General features: G+C 38.0%; 1 protein-coding gene across 23 annotated transcripts in view; it reads right to left on the bottom strand.

Moving 5' to 3' along the window:
* PPEF1 (protein phosphatase with EF-hand domain 1) overlaps positions 1–25,723 on the bottom strand; it is a 122,704-nt gene that overhangs the window by 67,951 nt on the left and 29,030 nt on the right. For all 23 annotated transcript variants that reach the window (XM_070258013.1, XM_070258020.1, XM_014728774.3 and 20 more), the window contains 3 exons: positions 24,294–24,458; positions 6,381–6,508; positions 3,777–3,837 (listed from right to left, as the gene is read on the bottom strand). In XM_070258013.1, the coding sequence (XP_070114114.1) occupies positions 3,777–3,837; positions 6,381–6,508; positions 24,294–24,342 (238 nt within the window). In that variant the 5' untranslated portion in view covers positions 24,343–24,458. The remainder of the gene's footprint in view (positions 1–3,776; positions 3,838–6,380; positions 6,509–24,293; positions 24,459–25,723) is intronic.

Below are 25,723 nucleotides of genomic sequence, written 5' to 3'. Positions count from 1 at the left end.
TTTTATAATTTCTCTCTATAATAGAGAAATGTATAAGAGAATCGAGAGCCCAGAAATATGGCCTATTACACATTTTTAAATAAATATATTAAAAAGAAGGCACTACAAATCATGGTGAAAAACTACATTATCAAATAAATGTGGGAAAAATTCGTTAACTACTTGGAAATTTTCTTTGTAGTCATGTTTTTTAATTGTTCTCAACCACTGGGCATCAAAATTTTTCTTTTACTTTAATATAAAAAATCCAAAATTTATGAAGTGTTAAAAATTTTTAAAGTGAAACCAAAACCAAAATCTAGAAATACAGGCATAGCAATCCACATTTTAAATATTTCAGGGTCTTCTAAGTTTTTAAAAGCAGGATTCACAAAATAAAAGACATTTAGACTTGAAAAGAAAGATACTTTAAATAATTAATGGATAAAAATTTCCTAAGTCTGATGAAAAATATCAACTTAGATATCACAGAAGCTCAGCAAACCCCTCAGAGGATAAATAAAAATGAAACCTCTCAAGGCACATTATGGCTAACGTGCTATTTTCCACTGTTACTCAGATTAGTTTGTTTCTTCCCCACCTCCTTCAGGTGATTATATCATTCATTTGTAATACAGTTAGGTTCACTTGTCACAGTGTATATTCTATTTTGGAATCTCACACACACACATACACTGTCTTCTTGTTTTTAATTAATTATTTTTTTTTGGAACGTGAAACATTATCATGGTTCTAAGAGTCAGAACTAAAAAAACATATACTCAGAGAAGTGTAACTCTCATCTCAGCCCTTCTACTCAATCGCCATTCTCCCATTCTCTCTGTCCTGCTCCCACCCATCCCTCCATTCCCCGTAGGTAAACAATGTCATTAGCATCTGGTTTCTCCTGTAGGTTTCTCCTGTATTTATTTTTGCACAAATGAGTACGTGTGTGTGTATATATATACACACACTCATATATATACACACACAATCATATCAGGCAAAAACTTCTTAAACAGGACACAGAAAGCACTAACTGTAAAGGAAAAGAATTGGACTACATTACAATTAAGAATGTTTGTTCATTAAAAGACACCATTTAAAGATTGAGAGGATAAATGCCAAAGACTAGGAGAAGATATTTACAATATGTTTATCTAACAAAGATTCATATTCTCACATACAGAATATTTAGAGAACTCTTACAAATTGGTAAGAAAAGGCAGATAACCCAATAGAAAGATGGCAAAAGATCCAAACAGGCACTTCAACAAACGGGATATCCACATGGCCAATAAACATACAAAAAGGTGAGCAACTTCACTGCTCACCAGGGAATGCAAATTAAAGCAGAAATGTGATACCACTACATACCTGCCAGAATGGTTAAAACGAAAAGGATGGACAATTCCAAGTGTTGATGAAGATATGGAACAAATGGAACTCTTGTACACTTGTGACAGTCTAACTTGGTACAACATTTTGTAAAATGGTTTGTCAGTATCTAATAAAGCTGAACACATGCACACCCTATAACCCAAAACTTCCATTCCTGGGTTGTGGTATATCTTTATAATGATGGCCCCCAACGAACCATGCCTCCTTGCATCCACATCCCTTCACAATATAATGCTGCTGCTGCTCCCTGCAAGAGATAGAGCTTTCCTAACCCCTTTGAATCTGTGGCTGGCCTTGTGACTCGCTTTGACCAACAGAATATGGCAGAACTGATTCTGTATGAGTTCAGAGCATAGGCTTTAAGAGGCCTCGCAGCTTCTGCTTTTGCCCTCTTGGGATCCAGCTGCCATGTAAAGAAGTCCAGGATATCCTGCTGGACAGAGAGGCTGCATGAGGAGAAGTGAGGTATCCAAGATAGTAGCCAACAACGAAGTCCCAGACATGGGAGAAAAACCATTTGGACCTCCCTGCCCAGCCTGGCTAGGTTGACTGAGCCCAACTGACACCACATGGAACAAAGACAAGACATGTCACTGAGCCCTGTTCAAATACCTGACCCACAGAATCACAAGCAACAAAATGGCTGTTGTTTTTAAACCACCAAATATTGGGGGTGGTTTGTTATGCAGCAATATATAACTGAAAATGAGTGTATAGCAAAAGAAAAGAATATATATCTTCACCAAAAAAGACATGTACAAAAATGTGCATAGCAGTACCATTTTAATTGCCAAAACTGAAAATAACCTCAATGTCCATAAACAATAGGATGGATAAATTTCGGTATATTCATAAAGTGGAATTATTCAGCAATAAGAATGACCAAATTGCAACAATATGGATAACTCTCACAAACATAATGTTGAGTAAAAGAAGCCACACTCAAAATTGTATGCTTCCATTTATATAGAGAAGTTCAAAAAGAAGCAAAGCTAATCCAGGATATAGAAGTCAGGAAAGTAGTCATGGGGGTGTTGGGTAATGACTGGAGGGGGACAAGAGAAGGGCTTCTGCGCCTTTGATAATGTTTTCTTTCTTGTTCTGGGTGCAGGTTACGGGAGTGTGTTTACTTTGAGAAAATTTATTGAGTCATATACATGTGATTTGTGTACTTTTCTGTAATGTATGTTATACTCTGGGAAAAGTTTACATAATAAGATTAAACCGCTGTCCCCTTGTTTGATAAAAAAAATTTTTAATATTTTTAAATCACCTGAAGAATTTTTTTAAATGCAGATTTTTAAAAATACAGAGCCTGAGTAAATATCTTGGGGCTGGAATCCAGCCATCTGCGGCTATGAATCCCCATAAGTGATTCTGATGCATAGCCTGGATTGAAATATTAGGTTACCAGAAGAAAGAGTGCTGTTTCATTTCATCATTATTATATTTCCCCTCAGAAATATTTTTGCCAAAGAACAAGAAGCACAAACAACTGTCTTCAAATTGCAATTATCTAAAAGAAAGAAAATGGCAAAATACCCACTTCCACCCACTCTCCACTCCTCAGGGTTGGCTATTCCATCATTCAGAAAGCTTCTACAGATCATTAAATGCTTTAATTAGTTTCATGCATATGTACTTAGTTCAAAGCATGCCATTAAAACACCACTCGTTGGCCACTTTGAAGGGTGCTCACCAGATTATTTAAAAGATGCTCTTAGGTGCCATACCTATTTTTAATTAGAGCAAAAAATGGTCGGCCCAAATTTAAAAAAATCAGTTTTTAAGTCTAGCATCTACCTTGAAGATAACAATAGGCAGATCTTACTCTGCAGGAGAAATACATGCCTTATGAATAACTATAATTTTTAAATAATTTTTGAACCACATCTATATTGCCTGTATCTGAAATGATTTATTTAGTCAGACAGACAGACAGACAGATAGCTATGCAGAGAACAGAGACATTACGGGGCCAACTGTGCGTAATCCACCATTTCCCTCCGGATCTGTTTTATGAAACACTCAAGATACTTTGATCTCTCAGCACAAAAGTTTTCTGGATAAAAAATAAGATCCTCTTTACTAAGCTACTATTATACATCAATAGATTGTGGTTCAGAGAAAGTATTCAACAAATTAATGTTGAATTAAATCTAATTCAGTTTTTTGACAGTGAAAAAATTAAATGGTTAATTTAGTCCACACCAATCAGAGAGGAAAAAAGCTAATTGAACTGATTTCACCAGTTGTTTGGTGTCACATAGACAAGACAAGTGGACATTTGTTAAATTTCTTAGTTTTTTCCCATATTCAGAGTCCCTTGATGTCCCTTGATGAGGACAATTCAATATTTAATAACTGTTTTTCAAAAGACTAAACTTTGTACTTACCTGGATCTTTCTCACACACATGTGTGTAGTTTTCAAACATGAAGGAAAAGAAATTGGATAGCTGGACAAAAGAAAAACACATCAATCAATTAATGAACTCCAAACAGCTGCTATGGCAAATACTGTTGGTGCTCCCGCAAGTCCCGTTTGCTCTTCTGGGGCACTCATCTCCCAGCTGCCACACATGCTAACAAGTCCTACTTCTCCCTACCAGCTCCTCCCAAGACTTGCGCTTGGCAGATGGGGGGCACTTTCCCCAGAGTTGCATAGGATATCATATATTCCCCTTCTGGGGGACTGCCCATAGAAAATGACTGACTGAAGCAGGAGTATTACAGGCCAGGCCCCCACCTCCCTTGCCACTGGGTGGGACAAACTCTGACATATTTCACACTTCAGAGCTCCCAATGGGATCAGGCTGAGGTCAAACTTCTTCAGAAACCATATTTTTGCCTAGCTTCTTCCCCTGTCCTATCCTGCTTTCCTCACTCCCTTACAGGTTTTTCCTGAGAACACTCTTCAGGAAATCACTTGTACCAGAATCCCTGTCTCAGACTCTACCTCTAGGAAACCAACCTAAGACAGCTACTAATTTTGTTCATTATGATCTCTTCCTTTTGGTGGTGAGATTAAGAGTTAAGGGATACTCTTAATTGTCAAATATATTTGGGAAATGAAGGAAGGAAGGGAGGAAAGGGGAGAGGGAGGGAGGGAGGGAGGAAGAGAGAGATGGAAATCCACCAGCATTCCAACCATCACCTAGATGCTGCCTCTATGCCTGTTATTTTAATGCTGTTGAGGGGTTTGTCAATTAAGAGTCAATAGAAATCACAATGAAATACCACTTCACAGACAGTAGGATGGCTATAATCAAAAAGACAGATAATCACAAGTATTGACAAGATGTGGCAAAAATGGAGCCCTCAGACACTGCTGGTGGGAATGGAACATGGTGCAGCTGCTTTGGAAAACAGTTTAGCAGTTATTCAAAAAGTTAAACACATGTTATAAACCAATGTTACCGTAATAAAAAATTTTTTTGAAAGTTAAACATAGAGTTACCAGATGACCCAGCAATTCCATTCCTAGGTATACACCTAAGAGAATTGAAAACACATGTTCACACAAAAATTTGCACACAAATATTCACAGCATCATTATTCATAATAGCCAAAAAAAGTAGAAACAATCCAGATGATCTATCCACTGAGGAATGGATAAATACAATGGGCTATATCCATACAATGGAGTATTATTCAGCAATAAAAAGGAATGAAGTACCGATACATGCCACAACGTGGATGATCCTTGAAAACATTATGCTAAGTGAAAAAAGCTAGTCACAAAGGATCATACATTGTGTGATTCCATTTATATGAAATGACCAGAAAAGGCAAATCCATAAAGAGGGAAAACAGACCAGTGGTCGCCAGGGGCTGGGTGGAGGGGGAAATGAGGAGTGACTGCTAATGAGTATAGAGTTTTTGAGGGGGGGTGATGAAAATGTTCTAAAATTTATTGTGGTGATAGTTGCACAACTTTGTGAATATACTAAAGGCCACTGAATTTTACACTTTCAGTGAGTGAATTGTCTCTCAATAAACCTGTTATAAAAAAAGAGTCAACATTAAAGAATGTACTGATACTGGAATGTTTGTGTATAAAGCATATCAATTTGAGAGCTCACCCTACCTTTATATTCATCACCACACTCCACAGGGTTTAAAAGGACAGCCAACACTGTGGGCTCCTAATCAGGGCACAGGGAGTCTCTGACTGAATCATAGTATATCATTTTATAGATGCCAAGAATAAATCCAGCAATTTCTTTAATTCTTTTTGAAATTTTATTAATTGTTTTTTAAAGATCATTATGTGATAAATTTATAGACAAATATAGGATTGTTGAAAACTACAAACGATATAGAATGAAAATGGGAAGTCGTCTCCCACCCACCCCAACCCACCAAAACCACTCCTGTCTCTAGAAAGAATCACCGTAAACACTTTACTGTGCTTCTTTTTCCAGACTTTTGCTGTGTGTTCAATTTTCTTTCACACATATGGGCTAAAACTCTACATATTGTTCTACAACTTGATTTCTTTCATTAATAATTAAATTGAAGATCTTTCAAAGATCTCCTTATAGTTAAAAAGTACGTTTTTTCAATTAACAAGCATTAAAGCTTGTTTTTGCAAGCTTTAAGAAGGCCTTCCTCACCCATCTATATTTTCTTCTAGAACGTTCACAGGTTTGTTCCCAGGAAATTCTTCCAGTTTTTAACTCCTTAAAGTAATTTTTCCTTCATAAAGTAACAACTTTACTTCCTATTGAGGCATGCACCCAAAAATAAAATAAGACCATTTATTAGTTAACTAGGCATCTGGCAGCCCTCTTAAAAATGTGAACTTCAGAATTGAAAAACACCATCCAAACCATTCTCTCTCTCAACAGCTAGTTTCAAGACAATGTCACTATGTCCTCTGCTAAACCCTTTCACCAAGGTTCCTCAGCTTAAAAAGGACCCAAATTGTCATTCTTTCAACAGCAAGGGGTGAAGAGAAGCCTTTTAACAAAAGAAGAGACAAGCTTGCAAAACAGACCTGCAATTGGCCTTGTTCATCGGCATATTCGATGGACTGGAAGATGGTGAGGGCATAGCGTTGTCTGGCCTTCAGTCGAGCGCTGTAACCTCGGTACCAGTTCTGGATGATCAAAGCGGCTCTCAGCGCTGCAGACCCACAGGATACGAAAGTCAGAGAAAAATAGTTACTATGCAGCTTGGGGCGGGGAGCAGGGGGAGAGGAGCAGGTGCTTCAGAAAAAAGCAGTCCACCTGGACTCCTGGGTTCTAAGAAGAGAAAAACTACAAACAATAAGCTTTATCTTTATGTTTTTGTAAAATGTCCTCAAGTTTCAAATACTCAGAGAATAATGTTGGTATCCATTAAGCATAGAATTTTTGGAGCAAGACTGCCTGCATTTGAATCCCAGTTCTGCTAATTACGGTCTGTGTGAGTTTGGGTAAGTTATTAAAACTCTCAAAGCCTCAGTTTCCTCCTCTGTAAAATAGGGATAATAATAGCACATACTTCTGGCACTACCCAGGCATATGAAGTCTATGTATGCCCTATGAAGTAGCAATTCCAGTCTTCACTAAATACCCTAAAGCAATCCTCACACAGTCTGTAAAGGACACACACGGGGTACAACGTTTCCTTGTTTGTGGCAGTAGGGAGTTTGACACCAATGCAGGCTGGCTGCCCATTGCTAGGAAGGAGAATGTGTAACAGTGGTGTGTGTATACTATGGAATATTATGCCACAACTGGAAGCAATAGATTAAATAAACCCATAGTAATGTGGATGGATCTTAAAAACATAGTTATTCAGTTTGAATAGTAATTAAAAAGTTAGAAAGAAATATAACACAATATCATTTTATACAAATTTAAAATACCCATACACAAAACTGCAATATACATTTCATAGAATATATACAAAGGAAAAGATACATACTAAACATAATAGATTGATTATTTATGGGGGAGGGGAATGAATGAGTGTAGGGCAAATGGATAAAAGAGAATAGGCAAATTAATTAACTAACATAGGAAAGGGTCTTGCACAGATGGATGATGACAATGTACAATGAATTGAGAAGTATGATTCGCTCCTCCTTCTGCACCTGAGATTCAATTGATAAAAGACAGGTGGATAAATGAACACATCTCTCCCTCCTTCATAGAGTTACTATGAGGATGAAATGAGATACTACAGGTAAAGAATTCAGCCTGATGCCTGGTGTAAAGCACATGCTAAATAAATGGCAACCATAGTGATAACTATTGTCTTGTTTGTGGATTATTCAGGCCCACTGACTCTCTTCCAGGGCTGGTAGCCTCCGAATCATCCTGTTGTTTCACAGTATTGAAGAAAGAGAGCGGGTGAGTGATAGAGATTTAAACTATAGCCTCTTATGCTTTCCTCAAGTTTTAGAGTAGAGAGCAAGCAACACCAGCCTCCTTTTATTCATGCTATAATTTTCCCAGTTAGCACATAAAAATTAAGAGTTGACTATAACAGGAACAATTTGAGTTCTGAAAGCAGGAATCCATCCTCCAGTCCCAGCATCCTTGGTTTCATACTGCCGTGGTACACTGAGTCTATACTAGTCATATGAGGGTGTTTATTTATGAGCTTTTTCAAGGTTCTTGGGTTCCAGAGGCTCTTGCTTCACTATTCAGCTTCCAGAAAACCCCAGGAAATAGACATAAGGTCAAGTATCATGATCTTTATAGGGAAAAACCACAGGGAGAAGAAGGAGTGACTTGTTCAATATTGCAAAGCAAATAGCTGGTAGTACCATAGCTGAAATCTCAAGTGTTCTCACCATATCACTGTGGAGAGCCCAGGCTCACATGACAGCCCTATTCTGTGGGACAGTCACTGTCATGACCAACCAACCCACTCTTCAAGGGCTCTCTGTTCACCAAGCTAGAACAGTTCCAGTGTTATTTACTGAGCACTCACTGAGGGCCAGGCAATGGAATCATTTCTGCAGTCCTCGCCACACTGTGAAGCTGAGAGGGACTAACTTAATTAAGGTTACTTAGCCAGGAAGTAGAAACAGTGGATAGCAAGGAATTGAACCCAGGTCTCACTGACCTCGTAGCCCAAGCTCTTAACCTCTATAGAGCTATTGATCTTTTTCGGTGCCTCAGTTTCTTCACCTGCACAATGATGTAGTGGAATAAATGATCACTAAAGTCTCTTCTATTTAATAATAGCAACACCAATAATAAATAATCAAGCTTATTATTATTTCTATAATTAATAATAGAACAAAATAGTTACCATATGTTAAGGGTCTACTATAAGACATTTAGTCCCCAAAAGTATTATCATCTCCATGTTACACATAAGGAAACTTCGGGTTCAGAGAGGCAAGTATCTTGCTCAGAGTCACTTACCTAGCATGGACTCAGATCTTCTGAGTCCGAACTCTGGGTTCTCTCCACTACAGCCAGTTACTTCATTCCCTTATCTATTTGTACCTTTCCTTCCTTTGAATAACAATAGCCCCCATTTATTGAATGCCTACTATGTGCCTGGCACTAAGCTAGACAGTTACATATACTACAACTTCTACTCCTTCCCCACAAGGGGAAAGAGGCGATCTAAGCCCCCTCTCCCGTCTCTGCTTTGTTTCTGTCTCCATTCCCCAGGGGAGGAGTTGCTATTTTGTTTGGTAAACACACAGTATATTCATCGGCTATATTTTACTAGTGGGTGTGGGTACTGTGTCTTGGAAGGTAGACAGCCATGCTCAGTTCCCTGGTTCTTGCACCTCTTCTTCTACCCCAAAGTCAAGAGGCTGAGCTGCCTCCCTTCCATCCCCGTCTTGGGAATCCACCATCTCTGTCTATGCTTGCACTCTTGTACCTGAGTCCCTACCTCAAGTATGAATGCCACTTACTAAGCTATCACCAGTCAGCTCTCACCCCATGATTCTCTAGTCGGCTCACTGGTGCTGAGGCTGGGACTCTGCAGGCCACATTTCCACTTTGCCCTTTGCTCCCTGTTTGGTTCTGCAAGGCTGGAGGAGGGACAAGGGACACGGGACACATTCTGCTTTTTTCTGCTTCCTGTTCTTAGCAACTACTCTTCACCCCCACAACAGTTTCTCCTTGTAGCAGCAACTGGATCCAGTTTGCAATTTACCTAGCACTTGTAAAATCAGCCTCGTTGTAGCCCCTCAGAGATTCCAGCACCAGCTGAGCAGCCCCCTTCTCAAAGGTCTGAGTTTCAGTTCTACAGGACCCTCTCCTCCAAGTTTCTAGATTTTAATAATTCCAACCATTCCCCTTTGCCTTAGAGGTGCAGTTGCTACCTCTGTACACCTTCGAGTTCTCTTTGGACCCTTTCAGTTACCTAGCAACAACTTGATACCTAGTTGGCAGTTCTTTACATTCAATTCTCTCTATTCAAACCACTCTGTGGCTTCTGCCTCCTGATTAGACCCTGCCTGATGAGCCGGTCCCGTGGAGATGGGAAAAGTAGGTCTAGCTTGGGCCTCAAGCCTCCAACTTCCTGGTCACTCCAGCTCAGGCCTTTAGTCGAGTTCCACACTGGGATTTTGAGTACTTTGGTAGAAGCTGATAAAATAGACTTTGGTCCACATCCTGCTGTTTTGTTCCTTGGGCATACAGTTCCTGCAGCACCTTCTCCAGGAGAGGGAAGGAGCCTGGCAGGGCAGGTTCAGACTTCTAATACTTCACATCATTCGTAAGAGCCCACCCACTCACCACAGGGCCACTCTAGCCAGCTGAGGACCCTCCTCTGGAGCAGAAACCTATCCAAAATAGCAAAGGACAGAGTCCAGACATGATAGAGACTCTACCCGAAGGAGTTGCTGGCTCTGTAATCCCCTACCCTGCCTGAAGAGTTGAAGATCTGTGGCGTCTAGTTCTGAATTTGTTGGACAGCTTAGATTCACTTCTGGTCCTGCTGCTTCACTACATAACAAGGCTTGTCTTCCCTGTCACATTAATTCCATGCATAAAAAAAAACAAAAATAAAAGTTATTGCCATGTGTGTCCCAAAGGCCTTTTATTTTTGTTTCTAGAAGGAAGCAACAGCATATGTTTAATAAGCTACCTGGCCAATTTTCTGTGCCCAGTACAGGTGGTTTCTCAATTGCCAAGCTGGGTTGTTTTTTGTTTTTTAATGGATTCTTTTCTCTAGTGGCAATCATTATCATGGTATTTGGTAAGAAATTAAATATTCGTGTAGGGAGTCAATGCGCAAAACAAATAAATTCAGGGCATTTGCTTGGTGCCAGGCACTGTGTTTGGTGCTTTATGTGGATCATCTCATTTGATTTGTTGTGATTTAATCCTCCCAACCATCCTATGAAGTGTCATTATCCTCATTTTACAGATAAGGAAACTGAGGCTCAGAAACAACTTGTTTTGGGGTCACATCACTTGTCAGTGGGAGAACGTAGAGTCAAATCCAGATCTCTGTAATTCTAGAACTTGGGCTCATAACCATTATGCTATATAGTAGTCCAGTGTGGCATTTGGAATCAGCAATAAAAAAATGAGACAGTGTGTGGAATAGTCCCTTCCTCTCACACCTTCCCCAACTCAAGTTCCCTATACTCTTAGCCTATTCTAGTGTTCTTCATGGCACTTTTTACCATCCAACATTCCATATGGTCATATGTTTGTGTGTTTATTGTCTATCTTCCCCTGTTAGCTAAGCTACATGAGAATGGGGACTTTATCTTGTTCACTGCTCTATTCCCAGCACCTCGGGCAAGGCCTGGCAATGATTTGTTGAATGAACGAATACCTTCTGGGAATGTTGTAATAATACATAATAACGTATTAGTAATGTGTTGATGTAGGTATCAGTAATATATTAATGAATTGATTAATATAAAATGCTTAGCACATTGCCTGGCATATAGGATCGCTCAGTAGATGGTAGATACTTTTTTTAAAAGTAAGGCGGCACATATGTATGGTGATGGATAAAAACTGGACTGTTGGTGGTGAACACGATGCACTCTATACAGAAACTGAAATACAGTGATGTACACCTGAAATTTACACAACGTTGTAAGCCAATATGACCCCAATAAAATGTTTTTTAAAAAGTAAGGCAGGAATAACAGGTAATAATTGTCTCTCTCTAGGTAACAACTTTTAGTGCCCGCAAAACTTTCTAATTATACATATTTCACTTAAAAATTCACAAACTACTGTGGACAAACAGAACCCAAGAGCCAGGAGCAAGAAGAGTCATGCCAACCAGGACCCACAGGGCTGGCTCCCTTAGAGTGCACAGTCTTGGCCCAAAGGGAGCCTTCTCAGGGAGGCCTTTCCTGCCTTTTTAAAATGGCACCCCTCCCCGCATTGCCTATCTCCTTCTTTATTTTTTCTCCACAGCACTAATCGCCATCTGATATAGCATGTATTTTACTCATTTGTTACTGTCTGTCTCCTTCCATTAGAATGTAATCTCCATAACAGCTGGGATTTTGTTCTGTTGGGTTAGCTGCTGTATCCCGAGTCTAGAACAGTCCCTGGAACATAGGAGATGCTCAATAAATGTTTGTTGAATGAATGAAATTACTGTTTAGTTAAGACTTTCTGTCTTACGTTTCTCTTCATGCTGACTAGTGGAGTCTTTTTATGTCTGGTTTGTTTTTGTTTTTTAAATAGGAGTTTGTCTGACAAATAGTTCTTTAAACAAGAAGATTTATATTCAGAACGATAAGGCATTTAAAGACACTCTGCTTTTGAAATTCTGTTGGCAGAGGCCTCCTGAGGAGGCATCAGGATGAGCGAATACTTAATATAACTTTAAGGGGCCTGACATCCAGTCAGGAAAAGAGAGAGGCACAAATGTGACAGAACTGATTAAAATGAATTCAGATAAACTGGAAAGAGACTGAACCGTCTAGTGGCAAAAGGCTTTAAACAAGGAGGAAAAGCATCTATTACCTCAGCTGTTCAAAGCATGATGACAATAGGACATGGCTCAACTCTGAGACCACAGTTTTCACTGCTGTTATTTTTGTTTGCAGATATTCTATACCTGCCATCTGCTAGAGTGTGTGGCTGTCCCAGTGGGACTTCCAACTTCACTGGAAAAACAGCTCAAAGCACATGCCCAGTGGACATGAGATTGTTACAAAGCCTGCTTCTTGGGCAGCAAGCAAGGCAAGGACCCTGTGAGGCTCACTCATCCATAAACTCTGGCATCCCTGCAGAGCAAGGGCACAACACAGCATCCTTGTACCTAGAAAGCATTTTTCTTAAACAAGAGTAAAGCATGGGACCCAGTTTCCAAACAATGACAGACATTTTAAACAAAATTATCACTTTCCCCAAATGACCAAAGAGATCATAGTTTTAGTATTCTTGGAAACCTGTGGCCTTCCAGTAACAGAAGGGCAAGAATTAGAGGTCACCTCTTTGACCTTTTATTTACTCACGTACTTGCCCACCTACCAACCCATTCACGTGGGATAATAAAAATAAATCCTGAATTTATAATCTGGAGACTTCCATTTTTGGTCCTGATTCAACCAAGTACCAAGTGTGTAACTTCAGGGAAATTGCTCAACCTCTCTGGTCTTCAGTTTCTCATGTAAACTTCTCATGTAAATCTCAGTTCTCATGTAAAATGAAAACTTGGGATTATGTGATCTCTAAGATCCTTTCCAGTTATGAAATACTCTAATTCATCCCTCTTTTTGTTTTTAATGCTACAGCTGTAGCCTACCTATTATTGCACATAGCAAAGCTGAAAATAACCATTCAAGGATAAAATAGGACATGTAAATGTGACACTCAAATCAGAAGCTTCTGGACAAAGAAGATAAATTCTAAAGGCTACCTCAAAAAGAAAAATCTGAATTATCCCTGTAGAAAAATCCAAGTCAAGTCACTAATATCCTTGGCTTTCCAAATAAGGAATTGTAGCCAAAGATTGCTAAGCAATTGGTCTAGGAAATTAAACATTTCACCTATTACTTCTCCTTTAAATTGCCCAAAATATGATTCCTGTGTATGATCTGTTAACTGGTTCAAGTGATAGCCAATAGAAGATGGGGAAAGATGGATGGGGAAGAAAGTGATGACAAGAGGGAGCTGGGAGATGAGATACATGGGAAGGTCTAAGGCCCAGAGGTTTCAGTAAAGATCAAGAGACCAGAGAATGAGATAATAATCATAAAGACTGCAGGGGTGGAGCTGATCCAGGTGGCCACAGGAGCCAGGAAATGGGAGTGAGCAGATGAAGTAGAGTGGAGAAGGGGCTGCTGGAGTTTAGGAGGTCAAGTAACTGAGATGTCAATGGATCCGAGGTTATTCATGTGTACAGTGAAGATGCTCAGGATGATGCCAGGACGTGGCACACAGACTCTGCAGTGAATGAGGAAGTTGGTGGACAGCAAAAACAAGGAAGGGCTAACAAATGGCACCCCTAAAGGGAATAAACCTAGACTGCAGCCACCAGAAGCTTGGCAAACATATCTCAGGTTGTACAGGATTAGGATGTTTTTAGATTTTTATTTTAAAACATTTTCAAACATATGGGAAAATTATAAGAATAGTACAATTGTTAATATTTTGTCACATATGCATTCTCTTGCTCTGGGTATCTATCTATCCACACATACACATATCACCATTATTTCTGCAGTCTCCTTTATTCTAGAACAAGTCCTTAGCCTTTCTCTCTCCTTAATGCCACTGAAACTTTTGAAGAGTACAGACCCATTATCTAAAATATCCCTCAATTTGGATCTGTCTGCTATTTCCTTGTGACTAGATTCAGGTCATGTATTTTGGCTGGAATAAGTGATAGGTCTTTCTCAAGTGTGTTACATCAGGAGGCACATCACGTTAATTTGTCTCATTATTGGCGAAGTGAACTTAGATCACTTGGTTCAAGTGTTCTTAAATCCCCTACTGTAGAGCTATTTTCTTTCTCTTTATACTTGATAAACAATTTGCAGGAACATGCTTTGGGACTGCCTATAGATTCTGTTCCCCAAAACATCCATTGATGATTTTTGCCTAAATCAATTATTACTATGGTGATTGCAAAACAGCAATTTTCTGACTCATTCCTTCTACATTTGTTAGGATTAGGATTTTTCAACATCCCATTCAAAGCCCTCTTTTATTCAATAGGGCAATGGAACAACACAAAGATTACATAAAGCCATCTGATGGAGGGTTCCATAAGAATTATAATCCTTGGCTAAACCATAATTCAGGAAAATATGAAGCTTTATCTATACAATACCAAAATAATAGGCTAAATCAGTAAAATTGGGAGAACAGTTTACAAGTAACTGACTTCTCCACTACATTAATTTCTGCCAGTTTTCGAAAAGAATCAGTATTGGGAAAATATCAGTTTTTTAAAACTATTATTTTCTTAGGTATGTAAGAAATTTAGCTGTGTAAAAGTATTACTATCATTTTAAATTATTAAAATATATTCTTGTAGGAAATCTGTTCTATTCAACAATTCAATAATGACCTTTAATTCTCTCTTAGGAAAAAAAATTAAATGTCTTGAGTATGATTTTGCTTTGTCTCCCTTGTTATTAATTACTGATCTGAGTAATATTGCCACATTCATTCACCCAAGGTCAAATACAATCAGTATTGAATTTTGTCTTTTGCAGCTGCTAAAAAGCTAATGCAACATAAAGCCATAATCATATAAGAAAAGTGTTCTGATTACAGGAAATAACTGGCAATTGGGGCTGAGGTATTGCCCTTTCTTACACTGAATTGAAATCCATCTCTCCGTAATGAGATTGTCTAATGATGAACAGGATCCAACCACAAAGCTGGCTGATTTGTAAATTGTCTAGTCAAGGCTGGAAGCTGGACAAAGAATTTAAATGGGGAGGTGGGACTTCATATCCTTTCAGCAGTACTTTCTACCTTCTAAAGGCTCATGATTCTAGAGTGGATATCTAAATAGTCCCTGTAAGAGTCTCATAATACTTGAAGTCTCTAAAGCAGAGGTGGATTAATCACGCAGCAAATTAAAAAAAGATGAAGATGCATTTAATTGGTATAAAGAATAAAAAGGTTATTTGGTTTTTCTGTCTGTCTATTTCATGCAGGCAATAAATGTGTTTGTAGTAACAATTTTATATAAATACTCAAGCTACACATTATCATATCAAAAAGTGAATAATTAAAAATTGTTATTGAGAGGGATCATAACTTCAGATGAAGAAAGTGGTCTCCTTTTACAAAGGAAAGTACTTGTTTAAAATGATTCCCAATTGATGACAACAAACCAGGGATTATAGTATATGATGTAGGCTGAAAATAAAGATTTGGTAGTTTTGACATACTGATGATAATAAAGCCATGGGAATAAAGTCACCCAAGGAGAGCATTAGAGTGACAAAATAAGAGGGCCAAGAGGAACCTAGAGAAACCTCAATATTTAAAAGTTGGGAGAAAATGGACGCTCATAAACAGTTCAAAAAGAGACATAAAAGGAAAACCAGCAGAATGTGCTGTCACTGAAGCCAAGGGCCATGAGTATTTGAAGAAGGGAGACTGCAGGAGTACCAAGTATTGCTAGGAAGTCAAGCACAATAAGTACTGAAAATGCTCCACTAAACTTCAAGTTCATTCAAGAACCTGTCAAAGTCATTTTCCATGGGATGGGTGGGATACACAAGAAGGTAGGCAACAGTGGTGTGAACTCCCCTTCAGGGGTTCTGAAGGGGAGGAGAGAGAAGAGAGTAACTGGAGGGAACAAGAGGGCAAGGGAAGAAAAAAACAGTTACAAAGAATAATTTTGGACAACTGGGAAATTCTGAATATGAACTATATGTTAGATAATATTACTCTATCAATGTTAAATTTTTTCAGTGTGATATGGCATTGTAGTTATGTAAGAGAATTCCCCTCTTTTCAGGGGATGCATACTGAAGTATATAGAGGTTAATACCATAATGTCCTCAACTTCCTTTCAAACGGAGAGGGAAATGGAGATGGAATGACGGAAGGAACAGAGGGAGAGGGAAAATGATAAAACGTTAACAACTGATGAATCTAGGTAAAAGATATGGGAGTGCTCACTGACTATTCTTTCATCTCTGTGGGTTTGAAATTTTTAAAAACAGGAAGTTGGGAGAAAAAAAAAACAGCATGAGAAGAAATATATATATCCAAACCAAAAAAAAGAAAAAAGAGGAAAGGCACTTGGGCATATTAAAATGTTAATAGCGTAACAGCTAGGGGAGCTGCAGGAGAGGCAGAAGGGGAAATCAGTGCCCCCCACCCCACACACGGACCAGCAGCTATAGAGCACATGGATAAGAACTTTAAAGAGCATCTTATTTGATGTCTCATTTCATTGAGGAGGAAAATGAGGGAGGTCTCAGCTCATAGGGATTTCTGCTACACCCCATAGTACCAGTAAAGACTGCTTGATGGCAATTATAACTGAGAATCCTCCAACAATAATAACGAGAAGAATGGCAAGGGCCTCTCTAAACTTTCAGAAAATTCTTTAGAGAACACCAAAGATCAAGGAAACAATGTCATTCATTGTTTTTCCATGAAGGTCTCAAATTTAAATATATAGCACCATAAAGGACTTAAAATTGGGAATGAGGGGTTGGGGGATACGGGAATGGGGGTGGATGGAGGGGATCTCTCCGGCAGCCGTGAATGGCTTGATTGTTAGGTTTTTTTTGTTTTTGTTTTTGTTTTTTTAAGGATTGGCACCTGGGCTAACAACTGTTGCGAATCTTTTTTTTTTCTTTTTTTTCTGCTTTATCTCCCCAAACCCCGCCCCGTACACAGTTGTATATCTTAGTTGCAGGTCCTTCTAGTTGTGGGATGTGGGACGCCGCCTCAACGTGGCCTGACGAGCGGTGCCATGTCCGCACCCAGGATCTGAACCCTGGGCCGCCGCAGTGGAGCACGCGAACTTAACCACTCGGCCACGGGGCCAGCCCCGATTGTTAGGTTTTTAAACAACTAAATCAACTAGATGTTTTTCCAAGAACTAAAGAAATATTTGTTTTGCTATTTAGTATTTAAAAATTTTTAAGTACAAATAGAAAACAAATATTTGGTAAAGGAACAAGCTCCATTAGAGAAATTTTTCATTTGTCATAGCTTAGAGCATCAAACTTCAAAGCTTCAAAGCCAAAAAAAACTCGCTAGCCTTTGTAGGCTCCTCAGCACCTAGAGAAAATGAAGAAATGCAGGTCAAAGTGGTCTCAAAGACAGAAAGAAAAGAAACTATATCATAGTGTTCTTAAAGTGCTCTACAAGAAAAGAAAAAAAGGCAATAGATTATTAATTCAAAACCCACTGATACAAAATTTTAAATATAAAAGGAAGTTCAGGAGAATGAAATTGCAATGTTTAATTTCTGTTTTTTGGATAAATTCCAATTTACCAGTCAGGGCAGGGTATCAAAAGGAGCATGGACTTTGGAATCTGTCAGAGCTGCTTCCAATTCAGGTTCAGCAATGAATTAGTGCATGACTTTGGGCAGTTCTTTAATGTAAGTCTCAGTTTCCTCATCTAGAAAAGGAGACTAATCAAAGCTTCCTCCAAGAGTTGTTAGTAAGAAATAGAAATAATGAACATAGTCGGCACTCGATAAATGATAGCTATTATTATTCTCTTCCCTGTTGTACATCACAAAAGAAGCAAAATAACAACAATAACAATAATAATACAACATCGATGCTACTTCTCCACATGGAAGGCAGACAGCCCACAAGAAGGAGACAGCCTCGGGGCTGGCCCCGTGGCCGAGTGGTTAAGTTCGCGCGCTCTGCTGCAGGCGGCCCAGTGTTTCGTTGGTTCGAATCCTGGGCGCGGACATGGCACTGCTCATCAAACCACGCTGAGGCAGCGTCCCATATGCCACAACTAGAAGGACCCACAACGAAGAATATACAACTATGTACTGGGGGGCTTTGGGGAGAAAAAGGAAAAAATAAAATCTTTAAAAAAAAAAAAAAAAAAAAAAAAAAGGAGACAGCCTCCATTTTATATGTAGGCTACTCTTTCTCAAAAATGCCATGATACTCCAGAGGCAGAGTACTGTGGTGGGGCTGAACGACCAAGGGGGACAAACACCCTTCACACTAGTGAGACCATGAGAAACAGGAAGCAAGCTCTAGCCCTGGCTCTGCCACTTACTAGCTGTGTATTCTTGAGCACATCACTTTGCCTCTCAATGCCTCAGTTGCCTTTTCTGCAAATTGAGAACAACCTTTCACAGTTTGTGAAGATCAAATGTATGTGAAAGGGCCTGGCCAAAAATAGAAGCACTATGCAAATAAAAGGTACTTTATATAAGTAAATTCAATTAAAGCTACATTGGGAGGCACCATAAAACGGTGTATTAGTTGACAGCAAAAAAACACTGTCATCAGAATTCCTTGTGTTTGAATCCCAACTCTGAGAGCTGTTAGTTATATGACCTTGACAAGTACTTACCTCGCTAGGCACAAGCTTCTTCAACTATACAAATAGGCATAATATCATTTTGCTATGATTTATTGCAAGGATTAAATAAAATATATGTAGAATATTTGAACACTCTCTGGAAAACAGTTAGTAATCAGGAAACAATAGCTATTATTTTCTATCAAGAGCTTTTAAAATATTCATAGCCCTTGACCCAGTAATTTCATGTCTAATCACCTAAATATGCAAATAACTCAAAATAAGAAAAAAGCTTTACAAAGAAATTCTTCAAAGTGTTATTTATACTAGTAAACAAAATTTCAATATTAGAGGAATAAATAAGTATATTATGGCCTATCCACTAAATGGAATATTTAGCAATGGCTAAAATGATGTTTACAAAGCACTTATAACAATTTGAGAAATTTTTATATAACAATGTTTTGGTGTGAAAAGTGAAGCTACAAAAATTAATATTTAGTATGATCAAAAATCTACACTATACCAAAAAAAAAAACTGGAAGGAAATTATCAGAATGTTAACAGTTGTTATCTCTGGTTAGTAGAAGGAGGAGTGAATATTAATTCTTTCCAACTGCTTTTCTATATTTTACAATATTTCTGAATGAGAAAAAGTTTTCATGGATAAAATGTTTATCTTATGGATAAATGTAAGTAAACACCATTGCATCAGTTTCAGAAGATTTATTATTATGAAACCATAATAAACATTGGTTGATATATTCAACAAGAGATAATGGAAGAATAAAAAGAATTATAAAGGAATACTCTGAACAAATATATGCCAATAAATTAGATAACTTAGAAGAAATGGACAAATTCCTAGAAGGACACAAACTACTGAAAATGACTTGAGAAGATACAGAAAATCTGAATAGACCTATAATAAGAGAAGAGACAGAATAAGCAATCAAAAACCTACCCATGAAGAAAGGCCAATGCCCAGATAGCTTCACTGACAAATTCTACCAAACCTTTAAAGAAGAATCAATACCAATTCTTCACAAATTACTCTAAAAAATGGAATAGAAGTGAACACTTTCCACCTCATTCTATGAGGCCAGTATTACCCCGATATCAAAACCAGACGAAGACATCACAAGAAAAGAAAACTATAGACCAATATCTCTTATGAATATAGACACAAAAATCCTAAACAAAATACTAGTAAACTGAATCCAGCAACATATAAAAAGGATTATATACCATGACCAAATGGGATTTGTCCCAAGGATGCAAAAGTTGGCTTAACATCTTAAATTCAGTTAACGTACACCATATCACAGAACAAAGGACAAAACTACGTGATCCTCTCAATACATGCAGATAAAACATTTGACAAAATTAAACACTACCTTTTTCTTTTTTGGCTGAGGAAGATTAGCCCTGAGCTAACATCTGTGCCAATCTTCCTCTATTTTGTATGTGGGTCACTACCACAGCATGGCCACCCACAAGTGGTACAGGTCCATGCCTGGGAACTGAAACTGGGCCACCAAAGTAGAGCTTGTCAAACTTAACCACTAGGCCATGGGGCTGGCCCCAAACACTACTTCTTAATAAAAAACAATCAATAGGAATAGGAATGAACTTCTTCAACCTAATAAAGAGCATCTACAATGCTTTCCTCCTAAGATCAGGAACAAGACAAGGATGTCTACTCTCACATTTCTATTCAACATTATAACAGAGGTTCTAGCCAGGATAATTCGGCAAAAAAAAGAAATAAAAGGCATAGAACAGAAAGGAAGAAGTAAAACTATCTCTGTTTGCAGATGACATGATTTGTTAATAGGAAATCTTAAGGAATCCATTAAAAATCTATTAGAGCTTATAAATGAGTTCAGCAAGGTTTCAAGATACAAGACCAATATATAAAAATCAATTGTTTTTCTATACATTTGCAATTAACAACACAAAAATGAAATTAAGAAAACAATTCTATCTACAATAGCATCAAAAAGAATAAAATAGGCTAAATTCAACAAAAGAAATGTAAAACAAACTCTGAACACTACAAAACATTGTTGAAAGAAATTAAAGAAGACCTAAATAAATGGAAAGACATCCCATGTTCACGGATCAGATGATTTAACTGTTAAGATGGCAATCTCCCCAAAGTTATCTACAGATTCAATGCAATCCTCATCAACATTCCAGCTGGCTTCTTTTGAGAAATTGACAAATTGATCCTAAAATTCATATGGAAATATAAGGGACCCAAAATGCCAAAATAGTCTTGAAAAAGAGAAAAAAGTTGAAGGATTCACACTTCCAATTTCAAAACTTTCTACAAAAGCTATAGTAATCAAGACAGTGTGGTGCTGGCATAAAGGTAGACATATAGATCAATGGAATAGAATTGACGGTCGAGAAACAATCCCTCACATTTACGGTCAACTGAATTTTGACAAGAGTGCCAAGATCATTCAACGGGGAAAGAATAGTCTTTTCAACAAATGGTGCTGGGACAACTGGATATCCACATGCAAAGAATAAATCTGTACCCTACCTCATACCATATATGTAAACTAACTCAAAATAGATCAAAAACCTAAATGTAAGAGCCAAAAATATAAAATACTTAGAAGAACACATAAGCATAAATAATCTTGGATTTGGCAATGGATTCTTAGATATGCTACCAAAAGCACAGGTAACCAAAGAAAAAATAAATTGGACTTCATCAAAATGAAAAACCTTTGTGCTTCAAAGGACATCATCAGGAAAGTGAGAAGACAGCCCACGGAATGGGAGAAAATATTTGCAAACCATATATTTGAAAAGAAGCTTGTAACTAGGATATATAAAGAACTCTTACCAAAAAATAAAAATTAAAAAATGGACAAATGACTGAATAGACATTTCTCCAAAGAAGATCCACAAATAGTCAATAAATACACGAGAAGATGCTAAACATCATTAGTCATTAGGGAAATGCAAATAAAAACCCTAAAGAGATACCACTTCATACCCACTAGGATGAGTACAATCAAAAGGACAGCCAATAACAAGTGTCGCTAAGGATGTGGAAAAATTGGAACCATCACAGACTGCTGGTGGTAATGTAGAATGGTGCAGCCTTTTGGGAAAATAGTTTGGAAGTTTCTCAAAATGTTAAACATTGAGCTACCATATGACCCAGCAATTCTACTCCTAGGTATCTACCCAAGAGAACTGAAAACATGCGTTTACACAATAGCTTGTACATGAATGTTCATAGCAGTTCACATTGTTCACAATAGTAAAGAAGCAGAAACGATCCAAATGTCCGTTGATTAAAGAATGGATGAATACAATGTGGCATATTCATACAATAGAATATTATTCAGCAATAAAAAGGAATGAAGTTCTGATTGATGCTACATGGATGAATGTCGAAAACATGCTGAGTGAAAGAAGTGAGACACAAAAGATTCCATATTGTCTGATTACATTTATATAAATAGCACAAATCTATAGAGACAGAAAGTAGATTAGTGATTGCCTAGGGCTGGGGAGGTAGGAGTGACTCTCAATGGGTTTCTGGGCAGGGGTGTGTGTGTGTGTGTGTGTGTGAAAATGGTCTAAAATTGATTGTGGTGATGATTGTACAGCTCTGTGAATATACTAAAAACTACTGAATTATATACTTTAAACTGGTGAATTGTGTGGCGTATGAATTATATCTCAATAAAGCTGCTATTTCCAAAAAATGATCCAGGAAAAAAGTTTGGTATGTCTTTAAAAAGTTAAACATAGAATTACCAAATGACCCTGCAGTTCCACTCCTAGGTATATACCCAAAAGAACTGAAAACAGGGACTCAAACAGGTACACATACACTCATGTCCAGGACAGCACTATTCACAGCAGCCAAAAAGGTGGAAACAACCTAAATGTCCATCAACAAATCAATAAACAAAATGTAGTATAAACACACAATGAAATATTATTCAGCCTTAAAAAAGAATGAAGTACTGAGACATGCTACAACATGGATAAACTTCAAAAATATGATGCTAAGTGAAAGACGCCAGACACAAAAGGTCATGTTGTGTATGATTCCATTTACATGACGGATCCAGAATAGATAAATTCATAGACAGAATACAGGTTGGTGGTTGCCAAGGGCTGGGAGGAGAGGGAAATAGGGAGAAACTGCTTAATACCCAAGGAGTTTTACTTTGGAATGAGGAAATGTTTTGGAACTAGATAGAAGTGGTGGTTACACAAGCTTGTGAAGGTACTAAATGCTACTGAATTGTTCCCTTTAAAATGGTTAATTTCAATGTTATGTGAATTTCACCTCAATCATTTAAAAGAAAAAGCAATCCAAAAATCTATGCTAATATTTCCATTTACATGCAACATTTTAAACGTTGAAAAGTATTTCAAAAAAAGAGAATTAACTTTTACAAGTTGGGCTTGGCCTTTTTTTAACCTAAGAAATTGGCTATATCTAAAGAACTCTGGGTAGTCCTAGACATAAACAGATAATTACTCTCTTGACTCTCACTACTATGGAATTAGTTCAGCTGGAGCTTCTGAAAAATTCATTTCATGACGTGCTTACAGATTTGAAAGAGAGTGCATCTCCCGTGTCTCTACTGTCAGAGATTAGCCTGCTAACTCACCAGCACAAGTGAGCTGGGAGGGGGAACAGCATTTGATTCCCAAAGGAAAACATCCCACACTGATTAGTATAGAATACTCTGCATCCTAAACTCTCCATCTGAAGCCTGAGTAAACTTCCAAAACCAAAATGTGGAATAGAAATTGGGAAAATTCTCTCTAACCTAGATAACAAAGGAACAGTTATTTTAATTTCCTTGTGGAGACATGTCCCTTAAACACTCAAGTGAGTTTCATCTAGATTCTAGTGGCCATGAGAAAGAACCTCAGTACAAAACAAATAAGTGAAATATTTAAGCCTCTAATTCTACGGGGGTAGTAGGGGGCACGTCATCTATACAGAACAACACACTTGTTGGGAAACAGATGATCTAGTATTTTCCAAATTCTACCTAGAATATTCTAAGAACAAGAGGCAAATCTCATGAAGTTCTGTGTTGAAAAGCTATAAAAAATGTGACCATTGAGTTATAAAATCTAATAAAAATTCAATGATGCTACTAAATGTCACATAGGTATGGATACAGCTATTTATAAGTGTACGGAATAAAGAGACATAAATGTACAGAGCCTTTCTGGTTCTCTGTCCATGAGTCTTAAATTGAGATTTTATATTGGTACATTTCCAAGTGAAATCAAATCAAACATAAAATCTCTCTTAAATAATGCTTTATGGTACATCATAAATTCAAAGCTACATCTTCCTAAAGGTAGTTTCCCATGTTATCCCCACATTTAACCTTCAGTGCAAGTGATGATGCCTTGTGCAAAATCGCAGAGGGCAGCTCGAGCACCATGTGAGTGAAGGAGAAAGGGAGAGGGTGAATCTGGCTCGCTCTCCCCTTTCCATTCACAAAGACAGGCGCGATCCTAGCACTCACCTCTCTCAGATTTCCTGTCTTTCGCTGAAGATGAAGTACCACAGCCCATGTCTTCTCAATCGTGTGTTCGTGAATTCAACTTCTCATTCCAAGACAGAGTGTGAAAAGTGCCTCCCTTTATGCTGCGAGGAGCCCCTCCTAGCCGATCCACTTCAGTCATAGATCCTGAGGAGGAAGACAAGGAGGGAGGGAGGAAAGCGTCTGTTAACAAGGTATCTAAGGGCCGCACGGCAGGCTTCATTTTAGGCTTCTTCTCCACTGCTGTTCATCATGTGATGTGGAAACTGATCAGACATAATTTAATCCTGGTTTATTTTCCAAAACACAGCAGCAGCAACAGAGCAACTACGGATTGCTTCTCTGCTAGATGTAAATTATATTTTCCCCGTGTCTAGGTCAGATCAAGATCTGTATAAAATAAAGCATTAAAAATGAAAATAAAAGTTATAAACTATTATGACCTCAATAAAAAAGTGAACAGAAAAATGGAAATGTAAGCACACAATTTTCTAATTGAAATACAGGGAATGGGATATGCAGCATCTGACATAATTTAACTGTTTTGGTTTTAAGCTCAAAATAATTAAATCGATGTTGGCTTTTAAAAATACAAATTGGAGGCTGACTATGAAACAAAAACAACATATTTAAACAACTATGCCAAAATTAAAATCAAAGGGAGTTCTTGACAATATTTCTCAGAATCAGTTGGGATGCTTGCTTTAAGAAAAGGAAGTTCAAGGCCTCCCCCCAGACTAAGGCATCAGAATCTGTGGGAGGGCCTTTTTGAACAAGCTCTCCAAGTGTTTCTGAGGCCCCTCCGAAGTCTACTCTCACGCTCACCAGGCCTTCCCAGGAGTTCGCTGAAACTGCTAAATTGGATCTTCCACAATCACTCCATGGGAGTTTGCAACACAATTCCTTTCCGGAGTATCCCACCTCATTGCTTTTTTTGGGTGATGTTTCCTTTAAATTGTGATGCTCCAAACCAGCCTGATCTAATCTCTGTGCATTTCTCAGTAGGAACAAAGTCAGAAAACAACTGACTGAGGACCCTACTATAGGCACATCTATTTTTCCATTAGAACTACACTAAAAGCTTCAAAATTTCGACTCAAAGTGAGAGGCAAAATAAAATGAGCAAAATATCTGAATTATGGAAATATTTTTAAAACAATAATAACCTTAAAAAACAGACATTCTAATCAGAGCTAGGCCTGATTCTTTTATGTACTGAACTAATTAACCCTCCAAAATTTGGGGTTATTTCTAAATTTGATAGGCATTTCTTTCACATCTTTTTTATCTACATCATGGATAAAAAATGTTAACAAGGTCAGCTCCTAGGACAGAACAACCCCTGTGCCATTCCACTCCAGACCATTCTCCAGGGTTACCACAGATCCATTACCTTCACACTCTCTGAGCAT

The sequence above is a fragment of the Equus caballus genome, chromosome X (genome assembly GCF_041296265.1).
Source record: "Equus caballus isolate H_3958 breed thoroughbred chromosome X, TB-T2T, whole genome shotgun sequence".
Taxonomy (NCBI): domain Eukaryota; kingdom Metazoa; phylum Chordata; class Mammalia; order Perissodactyla; family Equidae; genus Equus; species Equus caballus.
This window is presented reverse-complemented; position numbering and strand designations above follow the sequence as displayed.